General features: G+C 42.0%; 1 protein-coding gene across 1 annotated transcript in view; it reads right to left on the bottom strand.

The window, feature by feature from the left end:
* Positions 1-12213: 12213 nt before the first annotated feature.
* LOC102469965 (olfactory receptor 1F1-like) overlaps positions 12214-13111 on the bottom strand; it is a 5113-nt gene continuing 4215 nt past the window's right edge. The window contains 1 exon segment of the mRNA XM_014581908.1: positions 12214-13096. Coding sequence (XP_014437394.1) covers positions 12214-13096 — 883 coding nt within the window.

Below are 13111 nucleotides of genomic sequence, written 5' to 3'. Positions count from 1 at the left end.
GTCGTCTGGAGACGATGCAGTGTCAGCTCTTCAGGATCTTCAGGGTCGTCTGGAGACTGCGCAGTGTTTCAACTCTTCAGGCTCTTCAGTTGTTGTGTTTTTGGTCGTCGTCGTCATCTGGCTACTGTGGGCCAGGCATCGTGGTTATATACACTCTGGTGGGTTGTAAACGGTGGGCCGTGATTGGTTGTAAATGGTGGACTGTGATTGGTTGTAAACGGTGGGCCCTGATTGGTTGTTAACAGTGGGTTATGATTGGTTGCTTTTGGACCAATCATGAGGTGCCGGATATGCAAATTTGAGGGATTTTAGTGGTCAATCAGAGCAAGGTTTCGAAGGTCAGGTTTTTAGAAGAAAACCAATCATGGTAATTGTTTGCTCTCTGAGAAACTTCAGCAGACTCGCTGGTGCGCAGCTTCCCACAACAGACAAGATACTACAATTGGCAAGAGAGAAACATCAAGTTACTTTCAAATAATATCCTATCAGGCTAACATCGGGCCTCTTGTAGGAAACAATGCAAGCAAAGGAAAAATGGGAAAATATATTCAAAGTGTTAAGTGAAAAACAATTTCAACCAAGAATACTATATCTGACAAGATCATCCTTCGTATGGGAAGAAAAGCCCAAAACATTCTCAGATAAACAAAACCTGAAAGAATTTACCAACACCAGACCAGCTCTTCAGGAAGTGTTGAAGGGAGTGTTATACCAAGAAAACTAAAGACAGAAATAAGAGAACAAGAAATGACCAAGAAAAAGGCCAACTTAATGGTAGGGACAAGTTCAGAAATATCAATAACAATGTTGAATGTTAACTTCCAGGATTTAAATGGAAAGATCAGACCACAGTAACACTGCAAATTCAGTAGAAAAGATATTAATTACATGAGTCTGAACTATTGAAATAAAATTTTTTGACTTTAGACTAAATGCTTTGATTTTCATACTTAAGGACTTTTGACTTCCCTTGAACTGTTGATAGGTTCATCTACCTACTATTTGAATTGAATCCTAACCTTTTTCCTCACTTTAAGTTGTTTTTTTTTTCCTTCTAAAACACTTTAAATTAACTAATTAATTTACATTAATTCTCTGAGCATTGTCACGGCATACAAAATAGGATTTCCCATCCAAAACTACTGCATAGTGGTTTAATCATACATGTTATCATCATTAATTTCTAGCTTTTTGTAATTACATTATATATATATATATATATATATCCCCTATTTCTCACCCTCTGCCATTTCCCACCCTCCTCCCACACTATCTTATGTGTTTACAGTTGTTTTCCATTTCTTTTTTCCCCAAAATTTTATTAATTCACAAAATTTCTTAAGTAATCTTAACTACTTTCAATAGCAAGTTTAGCTGGTATGTATATATCAGTGAATACATATCTGACTTTAGGTGTGAAACTGAGTAGAATGAATATACTATAAAGTAGTACCTAGCTGAAGCTATAAAGCTTACTATGGTCATTAAATAGATTTTTTTTTTTTTTTTGGAGAGGTTTTCGCTATGAACCGCGGTCGACTACGTGGGAGTCCAGTGACATAGCCGTTACGCTAACTGCTGGTTCCCTTAAATAGATATTTTTAATATATTTTTTTAATTTCAAGAAAAGCAGTTTTAGCTTTAATAAATCAAAGAAATGCTAAGAAACTTTACTTAAAGCTTGGAAACAGGTTAGCGTTCTGTTCAAATAATAGGTACATGAACCTACCGGCAGCTCAAGACAGGACAAAAATCCTTAAAACTGGAGAACAAAGCCTAGAAAAAAATCAGCAATGTTTTAGTCAAAAGTCATAAAATGCTGTTTCACCAGTTCAGTCTCATGTACTTAATTTATCTTATGCTGTGGTCCGATCTTCCTGATTAAATTCTGGGATATAATATTCAACTCCAGACGTGTCTCTGTAATTAAGTTGGCCATTTTCTTAGTTTTTGAACTCTTATTTCCATGTGTCTACATTTAATTTTCCTGGTCTAGCACTCCCTTGAGAACTTCCTGGAGGTCTGGTCTGGTGTTGGTAAATTCTTTCAGGTTTTGTTTATCTGAGAATATTCTTGTCCTTTCTTCCCATGTGAAGGATAATCTTTCTGGGTACAGTATTCTTGGTTGAAATTGCTTTTCCCTTAACACTTTGAATATATTTTCCCATCCTTTCCTGGCTCACATTGTTTCTGATGAGAAGTCTGCTGTTAGCCTGATAGGATATCCTTTTAGGTAACTTGCCGTTTCTTTCTTTTCAATCTTAGTATCTTGTCTTTATCTGTGGATTTGGTCAAGTCTGGCTATAATGTGTCTTGGGGAAGATCTTGAATTGATTCTATCTGGAGTCCTTGGTATTTCTTGGGACTGGTTCTTTGAGTGCCTCTCTAGGTTTGGAAAGTTTTCTTGCAGGATTTCAATGGAATAGATTATTGATGCCCTTATGAGTCTCCTCACCTTCTGAGATACCAATTATCCAGATGTTTGAACGTTTGATGATAGCTAGTATTTCCCGTATATTATTTTCATTTTGGGGGGCCATTTTCTCAGTCTTCATGGTGGATTTTTCTAGGCCAGTGATTCTATCTTCTACATCTGAGATTTGATTTTCTGTATGATCTAGTCTGCTTTTAATACTTTTGAGGGAGATTTTGACTTCCTGTATTATAGCCTTCATCTCTAACAGGTCCATTTGATTCTTTTTTATTGTGTGTATTTCCTCTTTTAGATCTTGCAAGAATTTCTTCACCTCCTGGAACTCGTCAACTCCTTTCTCCTGCCTCTCCTGCAGTTCATTGTCTCTCTTCTCTTCCATCCCTGTTAGCTTTGTCATTATGCCTATTCTAAAATCCTTATCATACATTTCCATGAGTTTCATTGTATTGTCTGAGGATGAAGAGATGTTATTCTTTTCCCTTGGAGGAGAGGTATTGTCTTGCTTTCCCTTATTTCTTGTGATCCTGCGGTGATTTCTAGTCATCTGATGGATGGCGCGTTTCTTCCTAATTCTTGAAGTTCAATCTGAGCTTCCAGAGGCGAGCAGAAGGAGGTGACCTGCAATCTCTCTTCTGTTCTGTTTTCACTCTTGGTGCATCAGATTCAAGGTGAAGAGAGGAATATTCTGACCCCAATCATATTCAGAGGGTTGGATCCTGTTCACTTGGACCTGTCTAGACACTTAGTGCATAGAGGCTGATTAGAAAATGAATAAAGGTAAAAAAAATAAGGAAAAGAATTAAGAGGAAAGAAGAAGAAAAAATAAAATGAAAAAGAAGAAAAAAGAGAGGATAAAAAACCGTAAGATTATAATTTTAAGAAGCAAAAATGAAAACTGCATGGCATGCATATGCACCACACAAAACTAATATTTCACAGCTGAAGTACAGTATCCATCTCAGGATAGGACTGGCTTGGGTTGTGCCTTTCCTAAATGAAATGATAAATGCCAACAAGAATCCACTTTGCCAGGCACGCAGCATTCACATGTACCTCTCTTACCAATTTATACTGCAGTAGAAAAGAAATTCTCTGTTGTAACATAATGCAATGATCTTTCACATTCTAGGGGAACAACCCAAAATTTCATCAGTTTTTGAAACCATATCCACAACCAGGACCTTCTCTACTTCAGTCATGAGCCCTCATGACATTCTGGAATTTCTGAATCATGGAGCGCTATCATAAATGTATGAAAAACTAGTCCAAATAGAGAAAAGAACAACAAGACAACATATATATATATATATATATATATATATATATACACACACACTATATATATATATATACATACACATATAAATATACATACATTATATATATATATATGCGCACACACACATACATACATACATGTCATCTCTCCTAGGGAGTGGTTTTTTACTTTCTACCTCTGTCTCTCTGGCAAGTACACACGACCTATACAAAAATCTCTCCAAAATAAAAAGAAGCTACTGGTGATGTCAAGTGCTCACAGAAATGATGCAAAATGACTGGATAGCATTGTCATATCTTTAAAAATTATGCTTTTAAGTAAACTACTAAGAGGAGGATTTGATGACTAGTTAGTAATAATGACAAACACACTAAACCTAGCATTTAGTCTCTGGCCAGGCGACACAGCGGAGCTGTCGTTTTTCATTGTTACCATGCTGCTGTTGCTATTAATGAAACAGTTATCTCTGGTTAGGATCTCCTAAGCACCTGCTCTGACATGAGCTAGAGGTAAGATATGTGTGCTGATCTTTAACACCTGCAGGAGGAAGGGGGCAGAAGCAGGATTTGGCTGTGGGAAAAGCGAAACTGAGATGCAGACCGGGAAGCTCAGGACATTATGTGACCATCAAAATTGTCCTGAACAGAACCGAAATGTCAGGGCCTCTTCATCTCCCTGGACTAATTACTGAATGTCACCCACTAGGGAACAATCTTCAGTAAGTCCACACTGCTGCTGAGGTCACTCCAGAAGGAGCTTACAGCCAGAGGTTGTTTACCAAGACCAGAAGCAACAAGGAGGAATAGTGACAAATCAAAGAACAGATGAGTTACAAAACACATTCAAGTATGTTGAATGACTTCAATATTTTCAACGTTAATGTTACTTTCACTTTTAATATTACTTTATATTTTGGGGTCCAGCAGGTGGTTTAAAGTTTATGTCACAGGACTCCCATGTAGGTGACAGCATTTCATGTCCCAGACTGGCAGCTTAAAACTCATGCCAGGTGCGTGTGCATGTGTGCCCAAGATCCCAAGAGGAGAATGGAGGAGAAGGGATTGTGGTGTGGCCACCCCTCCCAGGGTAATTTCTCACTTGCTGTCTCTCTGTCTCCAGAAAGTGCATGCACCCTGTAGCAAAAATCTCTTTAAAAAAAAAAAGGGGGGGGAAAATTACTTTATGTTTTTAATGATTTTTTAAATAATTATTTAACTTTATTTATCTATTTATTCATTTTTAAAATTTTGCCAGAGAGGTACAGAGTGAGAGTGAGAGAGAGAGAGAGAGAGAGAGATAGAGAAAGCAAGTCACCAGGTCTGGAACTGACCGTGGTTGGCCCTCCCACTCTTTAGTAGCTCATAGAAGAGAAGCAACTGGTTATTAGTGTGTTTATCTCATGTTCAGCTGATGGATTCAGGCCTTTAAACAAAAATAAAAAACATTATTTATTTGTTGTGATTTCAAGCCACCAAGTCCAGAACTCAAACCAGTCAACCATGTGGAAATCCAGCACCTTTACCACCACACCACCTGCTGGCCCTGGATTCAGGACTTTGACTTTTACTCCTGGATGGGAAATATTTAGCAAATGAAAGTCATGAAACAAGTTCACTCATCAGTAAAGAAAAATTAGCTTCTCCACCACTACAATATTACCTGGGAGAAATTGGTGCTTCTCCTCTGTTCTCCTCTTGGGATCTTGGGCACGCACGCACACGTGCCTGGCATGAGTTTAAGCCACTGGGTCCAGGATTTGAACCACGGTCGACTACATGGGAGTCCAGCGACATAGCCATTACGCTAACAGCTGGTCCCTGACATATTAGATTGTATGGAAAGTCATGACATAGTTTTCTGTGCAAATATGCATCATGGCTTTCCTGACAGCCCAGTAGTTACGCATATTTTATGGTACGGTGTGAATTTTCAACGCGTACATACAATGTATAATAAATGAGGACAATAAACATATAAACCATCTCTAACATTTAGCATTACTATTAGTATGTGTTGTGAACATTTAAGATCCTTCTAGATGGTTTGAATTATATTGTTATTGAATTAAATTGTTATTTTCTACTGTGCTTTGATAACCTAGAACTTATTCCTCTCATCTCACTGCAATTTAGTATTTGCTAGCTAATTCTCCTAGCCTCTTCTCCCTCTTCTTCTTTTCATATATTCTAGTATCCCCAATTCCACTCCCCACTTCCTTGCAATCATTTTTTCTTAAATGATTATTTTATTCAACTTTATTTTATTTATTTTAATTTGAACAGAGAGAAATAGAGAAAGAGAGGGGGCGGGGGGAGTGAGAAAGCGAGCCACCAGGTCCAGCACTTGAACTGTGGTTGGCCATGTGGGAGTCCAGCGCTCTTAACCACCAAGCCGTCTGCCGGCCCCTCATGCAGTCAGATCTTTTAGTTTCCACAAATAAGAGCATACAGAATTTGTCTCCCAGAGCCTGGCATGTTTCGCTTCACTTAATTTCCTCCAGGCCTACTTATGTTTCTGCAAATGACAGGATTTCAGCTTTTTTTAATGGGTGAACAATATTCCACTGTGTATATATACCACATTTTCTTCTTTTTCTTTTTCTTTTTTTTTGGAGAGGGTTTTGCTATCGGGCACGTGTGATGACCAGAAAGACAGGGAGACAGGAAGCGATAAATCACCCCCCAGGGAGGATGGCCAAGCCTCAGTCCCTTCTCCTCCATTCTCCTCTCAGGATCTTGGGCACGCACGCACATGCACCCGGCGTGAGTTTAAGCCACTGGGTCCGGGACTTGAACCGCGGTTGACTACATGGGAGTTCAACGACATAGCCATTATGCCAGCTGCTGGCCCCTATACCACACTTTCTTATCCACTCATTTGTCGATAGACACTTAGGTTGATTCCAAATAACAATGTCTTGGCTATTGTGAATAATGCTGCAATAAATATGGGCCTGTAGGTATAGAGAAAACGGAGTCAGGACGGTTCAGTCTGGCTCCTCAACTTCCTGTCTTATCATGTTTGAAGGCCACAGGGCAAACAACTTACGTTAGTAGTTGTAGTTCATTTGTGCACTGGTTATGTAGTTAGAACTTCGCTGTTTTCTGCCATTCCATGTAGTGGACATGTGTGACAGCTTGTTTGTGACAATGAGCCATTATGGACTGCAGACCCTTTAAAGAAAGGGAAGCGCCTGATCAGCTAGATAGCACTGCTCAGCCCTGGTGGCCTTGGCTCAGCTCAGCTCCACACACTGCGGGCTCTAAGAGGGAGGAACTGCTCTGTGAGCATTCTTCATGCCTGTTATAAGCTCCAAGAGGGAGGAAACACTTTGTGAGTCCTATTAAAGCTCTGTGAGGGACTAGCAGTTAGCGTAATGGCTATGTTGCTGGACTCCCACGTAGTCGACCGCGGTTCGCATCCTGGACCCGGTGGCTTAAACTCACGCCAGGCGCATGTGCGTGCATGCCCAAGATCCCAAGAGGAGAATGGAGGAGAAGAGATTGCAGTGTGGCCATCCCCCCTGGGGGGTGATTTCTCACTTTCTGTCTCTCTGTCTCTCTCTGTCTGGCGAGCGCACGCGCCCTATAGTAAAAACCTCTCCACAAAAAAAAAAAAAAAAAAAAGAAAACCACTCTGTGAGCTCCCTCTGAACTCAGCCAATAAACGGCATGACATCGATGACTCATGGCCTTTTCCAACGCCCTGTGTCTCTGTTCAACCCACCACCTGGAGGAGAAGAGAACCTCGCAAAATAGTAGGTATCTTTTTTTTAAGAGAGTGAGATTTTGCTATAGGGTGCGTTTATTCACCTGAGAGACAGAGAGAGACAGAGGAAACAGAAAGCAAAACATCATCCCCTGGAGGATGGCCACGCCACGATCCCTTCTCCTCTTGGGATTTTGGGCACGCACGCACACCCAGTATGAGTTTTAATTCATTGGGTCTGTGACTCGAACTGCAGTCGACTACATGAGAGTCCAGCGCCATAACCATTATGCCATCTGCTAGTCCCCAGTAGGTATCTTTTTAACATGCAGATTTTTTTTTGACTTTGGATATACACCAAATATTCTGATTGCCGGATCATAAAGTTTGCTTTTAGTTTTTTGAGAAACCATTATTCTGTCTTCCACAATGTCTAATAATTTCATATTCCCCACATAATGCGCAACAGTTCCCCTTTCTCTGCCTCTGTACCAGCATTCATCATTCTTGTTGTGTGTTGTTGTTTTGGTAATAGCCATTCTAACTTGTGTGAGCCGAGACCTCGTTGTGATTTTTATTTGCATTTCCCTGAAGTTTAGTGATGTTAATTAAACATTTTCTCTCATGTATCTTTTGAGCTTTTGTATGTCTTATTTTGAGAAATAATCTTATTTTTTTAGAGGTTTTTGCTACAGAGTATGTGCGCTCGCCAGAAAGACAGAGAGAGACAGAGATAGAAAGCGAGAAATCACCCCTCAGGGGGGATGGCCATGCTGCAATCCCTTCTCCTCCATTCTCCTCTCGAGATCTTGGGCACGCACGCACACGCGCCCGGCGTGAGTTTAAGCTACTGGGTCCGGGACTCGAATCGCGGTTGGCTATGTGGAAGTTCAGTGACATAGCCATTATGCTAACTGCTGGCCCCAAGAAATAATCTTTCCAGATCAATTGTTCATGTTTAAATGGGGTTATTTTGATATTTTGCTGATCGGTTATTCGAGTTCCTTGAATAGTCTGGTTACTAATCTCCTGTGAGATAGATAGCTTGCAAGTATTCTCTCCCATTCTGCACACTGTCTCTTCATTCTGTTTATTGTTCCCTTTGTTTTTCAGATGCTTTTCTACTTTGATGTAATCCCATTTGTCTATTTTTGCATTCGTTGCCCATGCTTTTGATATGTTATCTAAAAAATATTTACCCTCCCCAAAATTTTTAAATAAAAATGCAGGGCTGGCAAGTGGCACGGTGGTTGAGGTGCTGGACTCCTGCATGTCTGACCATGGTTTGAGTCCCAGACCTGGCAGTTTCCTTTCTCACTTTCTCTCTCCTCCTCCCTCTCTTTCTCTCTCTCTCATCAAATTTTAAAATAATAATAAATTAAATTAAATTAATAATTCTTTTATTTTTTGAGAAGTTTTTGCTATAGGGCACGTGCATTACCAGAAAGACAGAGACAGAGAGACAGAAAGCGAGAAATCATCCCCCAGGGAGGATGACCACACCATAATCCCTTCTCCTTCATTCTCCTCTCGGGATTTTGGGCACGCATGCACACATGCCTGGTGTGAGTTTAAGCCACTGGGTCCAGGACTCAAACCATGGTTGACCACATGGGAGTCCAGCAACATAGCCATTACACCAACTGCTGGTCCCTTTTCTTTTTATTTTTTTTAAATTAAATAAATGATTTTTTTAAAAATTAAAATGCAAGCAAAAAGCAAACTGCCTATATCAATGTCCCGAAGGTTCCCCTATATTTTCTTCTAGTAATTTTATTCTTTGGGGTCTTAAGTTTAAGTTTTTAATTCATTTTGAGTTTATTTTTGTATATGATGAGAGATTGGTGTCTAGTTTCTTCTACACATGAATATCCAATATTCTCAATACCATTTATTACAAGGACTGTTCTTTATGCACAATTAATTTTTTTTCAAAGTTTTACTCATTGTCATTATTTTTATTTTTATATTTATGTTTTTTGAAGTAGGCTGGAGAGAGACAGAGAAAGAAGGAAAGTGAGAAAGCGAGCTGCCAGGTCTGGGACTTGAACCATGGTCAGCCATGTGGGAGTCCAGCCACCTTAACCACCACAACACCTGCCAGCTCCCCACAATTAATATTATTGTCACAGGACCGGCAGATGGCATAATGGTTACATTGCTGGACTCCCACTTAGTCAAGTACGGTTTGACTCCTAGACTTGATGGCTTAAAATTCATGCTGGCTGGAACCAGCTGCTGGTGTAATGGCTATGTTGCTAGACTCCCACGGTTTGAGTCCGGACCTGCTGGCTTAAACTCATGCCAGGCTCGTGTGCATGCATGCCCAAAATACTGAGAGAAGAATGGAGGAGAAGGGATTGTGGCATGACCATCCTCCCTGGGGAGTGGTTTCTTGCTTTCTATCTCTCTGTCTTTCTGGTGAGTGCATGCACCCTATAGCAAAAAAAAATAAAAATAAAAATAAATTAAAAAAACACAACTCTCAAAAAAAAACAAAAAACAAAAAACAACTCATACCAGGCACATGTGCATGCGTGCCCAAAATCCTGAGAGGAGAAGGGATTGTGGTGTGACCATTTCCCCTGGGGGATGATTTCTCGCTTTCTGTTTCTCTGTGTCTCTGTCTCTCCAATGAGCACATATACCCTATAGCAAAAAATCTCTAAAAAAATTTTTGTCATGTTCATCAAAATCAATTGGCTGTATGTATGTGGATTTATGTCTCAATTCTCTGTTCTGTTCCATAGACCTACATGTTTGTTTTTATGCCAGTACCATGCTGTTTTAAGTTACTATAGCTTTGTAGTATATTTTGAGGTTATATAATGTGATGCACAGGATTCTTTTTATACAGGATTGCTTAGGCTATTTGGGTTCTTTTGTAATTCCATACTTTTTATTTATTTATTTTTTTAATGAGAGCAAGAAAAAGGAGAGGGAAAAGAAGAGAAACAGGTAAGTATTTTTGACAGGGTCTTGTCATGTCACAATCCTCTTGCCACAGCCTGTGGATCCAGCCATCTTTTTGTTCTTTAATTTTTTAAAGAATTTTTTATTTCATTTTATTTATTTATTCTTTATTTTAATTTGACCAGAGAGGGGACACAGAGAGAGAAAGAGAGAGGGAAAGTGAGAAAGCAAGCCACCAGGTCTGGGACTAGAACCATGGTTGGCCCTGTGGGAGTGTCTAGTACCTTAACTACCATGCCACCTGCCGGCCCCAGATCCAGCCATCGTGACCATCGTGCCACCCGCTGGCCCCAAGAACCCATTTCCAAAGTCACATAACTCCAGTGGCATTGGGTAGAATCAGCAGGTGTACATCTAGCAAGCCCAAACCACCATAATAAAAAAAAAAGGAGTTTTAGTATTAGCCAATTAGAATTTAAGCAAAGAAAGCATTGGAAGAACAGCATGCAGCATGCAAGATGGACAGGAGGGTGCCTGCTGACCATGAACCTGGGCATGGCTGACAGCATTGGATGCGTAGGCTTTGGGACTCTCTGTTGACAGCAGCAGGTGCAGGACCCCGTGGCAATAAGGACCAGTGGGATGGGGTGGGTGCCTGAGAAAAGGAATATGACCCAGCTTCTGCCCCTTGGCTTGAAGCAGCTCTCTCCGGTTACCCGTGGAAATAGTAAAGGTGCAGACCAGTCTGCTGGAGTGTAGCTCGCACTTACAGTGGGAGTAAATGTGCACATGAGTTGTAATACATCCAGATCACGAGACACACAGCCGCAAACAGCACAATTCTAAGTATTTGATGACAGGGAGAATGGTAAGAGGAAAGGCCCAGAGGTAAAATTGTCTAAGTAGCTTGAAGTCATCTTTGGTTAAAATTATTTTCATTTTTTTTTCTTTTTTTTTTGGAGAGGTTTTTGCTATAGGGTGCGTGTGCTCGCCAGAAAGACAGAGATAGAGAGCTGGAAGGCAAGGAATCACCGCCCCCCCCCGCCCCGAGGGGATGGCCATGTTGCAATCCCTTCTCCATTCTCCTCTTGGGATCTTGGGCATGCATGCACACGTGCCCCACATGAGTTTAAGCCACAGGGTCCCCACAACAGTTAGCGTAAAGGCTATGTCGCTGGACTCCCATGTAGTCAACCGCGGTTCGAGTCCTGGACCCAGTGGCTTAAATTTATGGGCACCGCGTGAGACCCAGGAGTGCAAACTATGGCCAAGGACCAGCCTTCTCAGCACGACACGGCCCACCGAGGACATCTGGTGACTCTACATCTCATGTTTACTGCTGGTGTCCACATTAGGCCTCAGCGTTCTCGGAGGACTTACTCGTGGTGAGCAATAGAGAGGATTACCCACTGCAGTGTGACTATCAACTCAAAGATACTGGGTCCCTGGGAAATGTAGGAGGGAAATACTGAAGCCCAGGGCCTACCCTAGAGTTTCAGATTTATTTCATTTAGGTTTGGTCAAACCCATATACATTTTTCCTAAACTCCCACTAGCTCGCAGCCAGGATTGCAAACGACTCTGTGGACTCGGCATTTCAGAAGGAAAGTGCAAAACTATTTGAAACATGCATCCTTCAAAGCAAACACTAGGACAGGAGGAACTACTCTTAAGTAGAGTATTTTGGAACAAATTAGAAACAAATTATCATTACCTATTACAAGGAGAAGGTTTGCAGTCTCAGCTAGTCCAGGGGTAGGTATCCTCTGAGCACCTCTATTCTAAGTTCCTTGAAGATACTTTGACAAATAGTTTGTTACATTTAGTGACTGGTGAAGACTGCTGTTCCTGGGATTACCCCCAGGCCATGGTACATTCATCAGTAAGAGTTCGTCTTCCTGCCAACCACTTTTCTTAGAGCCCCTTTCAAGTCCCTGTTCCTCAGGCTGTAGATGAACGGGTTGAGCATGGGGGTCACCACCGTGTACAGCACGGTAGCCGCGGTGTCCTTCTCAGATGAGTGTGGGGATGCAGGGTTGAAATACACAGCAATGATGGTGCCATAGAACAGGGAGACCACTGCCAGGTGGGAGCCACACGTGGAGAAGGCCCTCCGCCTGCCCCCTGTGGCTGGGACTCACAGGACAGCACGGGCGATGTGCACGTAGGACACCAGGATGCAAACAAACGGGGTGATCATGACCAGGGCACCCTCCGTGAGAATCATCATCTCGTTGAGGTGTGTGTCCGAGCAGGAGAGTTGCAGGAGGGGGGTCACATCACAGAAGAAGTGGGGGATGGTGTTGTCCATGCAGAACGAGAGTCGAGCCATCAGCAGGGTGTGCAGTAGGACATTCAGGATGGCAACAACCCACGATCCCACCACCAGCAGGACACAGAGCCGAGGGGTCATCTTTGTTGTGTAATGTAAGGGGTGGCAGACTGCAACAAAGCGGTCGTACGCCATCACAGCCAGGAGGAAATTGTCCATGTCCACAAACACAAAGACAAAGAACATCTGCGTGAGACACCCGGGGAAGGAGATGGTCCGCGCCCCGAGCACGTGACTGGCCAGCATCTTGGGCACAGTGGTGGAGGAGAAGCAGACATCCACGAAGGACAGGTGGCTGAGGAAGAAGTACATGGGGGTGTGCAGGCGGGAGTCTGTGGCGATGGCCAGCACGATGAGCAGGTTCCCCAGGACCGTGGCCAGGTACATGCTCAGGAAGAGCACGAAGAGCAGCTGCTGCTGCCGGGGCTGCCTGGAGGGGCCCAGG

Source organism: Tupaia chinensis, unplaced genomic scaffold, assembly GCF_000334495.1.
Source record: "Tupaia chinensis unplaced genomic scaffold, TupChi_1.0 Scaffold141247_1, whole genome shotgun sequence".
In the NCBI taxonomy this organism is placed as follows: Eukaryota; Metazoa; Chordata; class Mammalia; order Scandentia; family Tupaiidae; genus Tupaia; species Tupaia belangeri.
The sequence above is the reverse complement of the archived record's forward strand: the minus strand, read 5'-3'. Positions and strand labels throughout refer to the sequence as shown.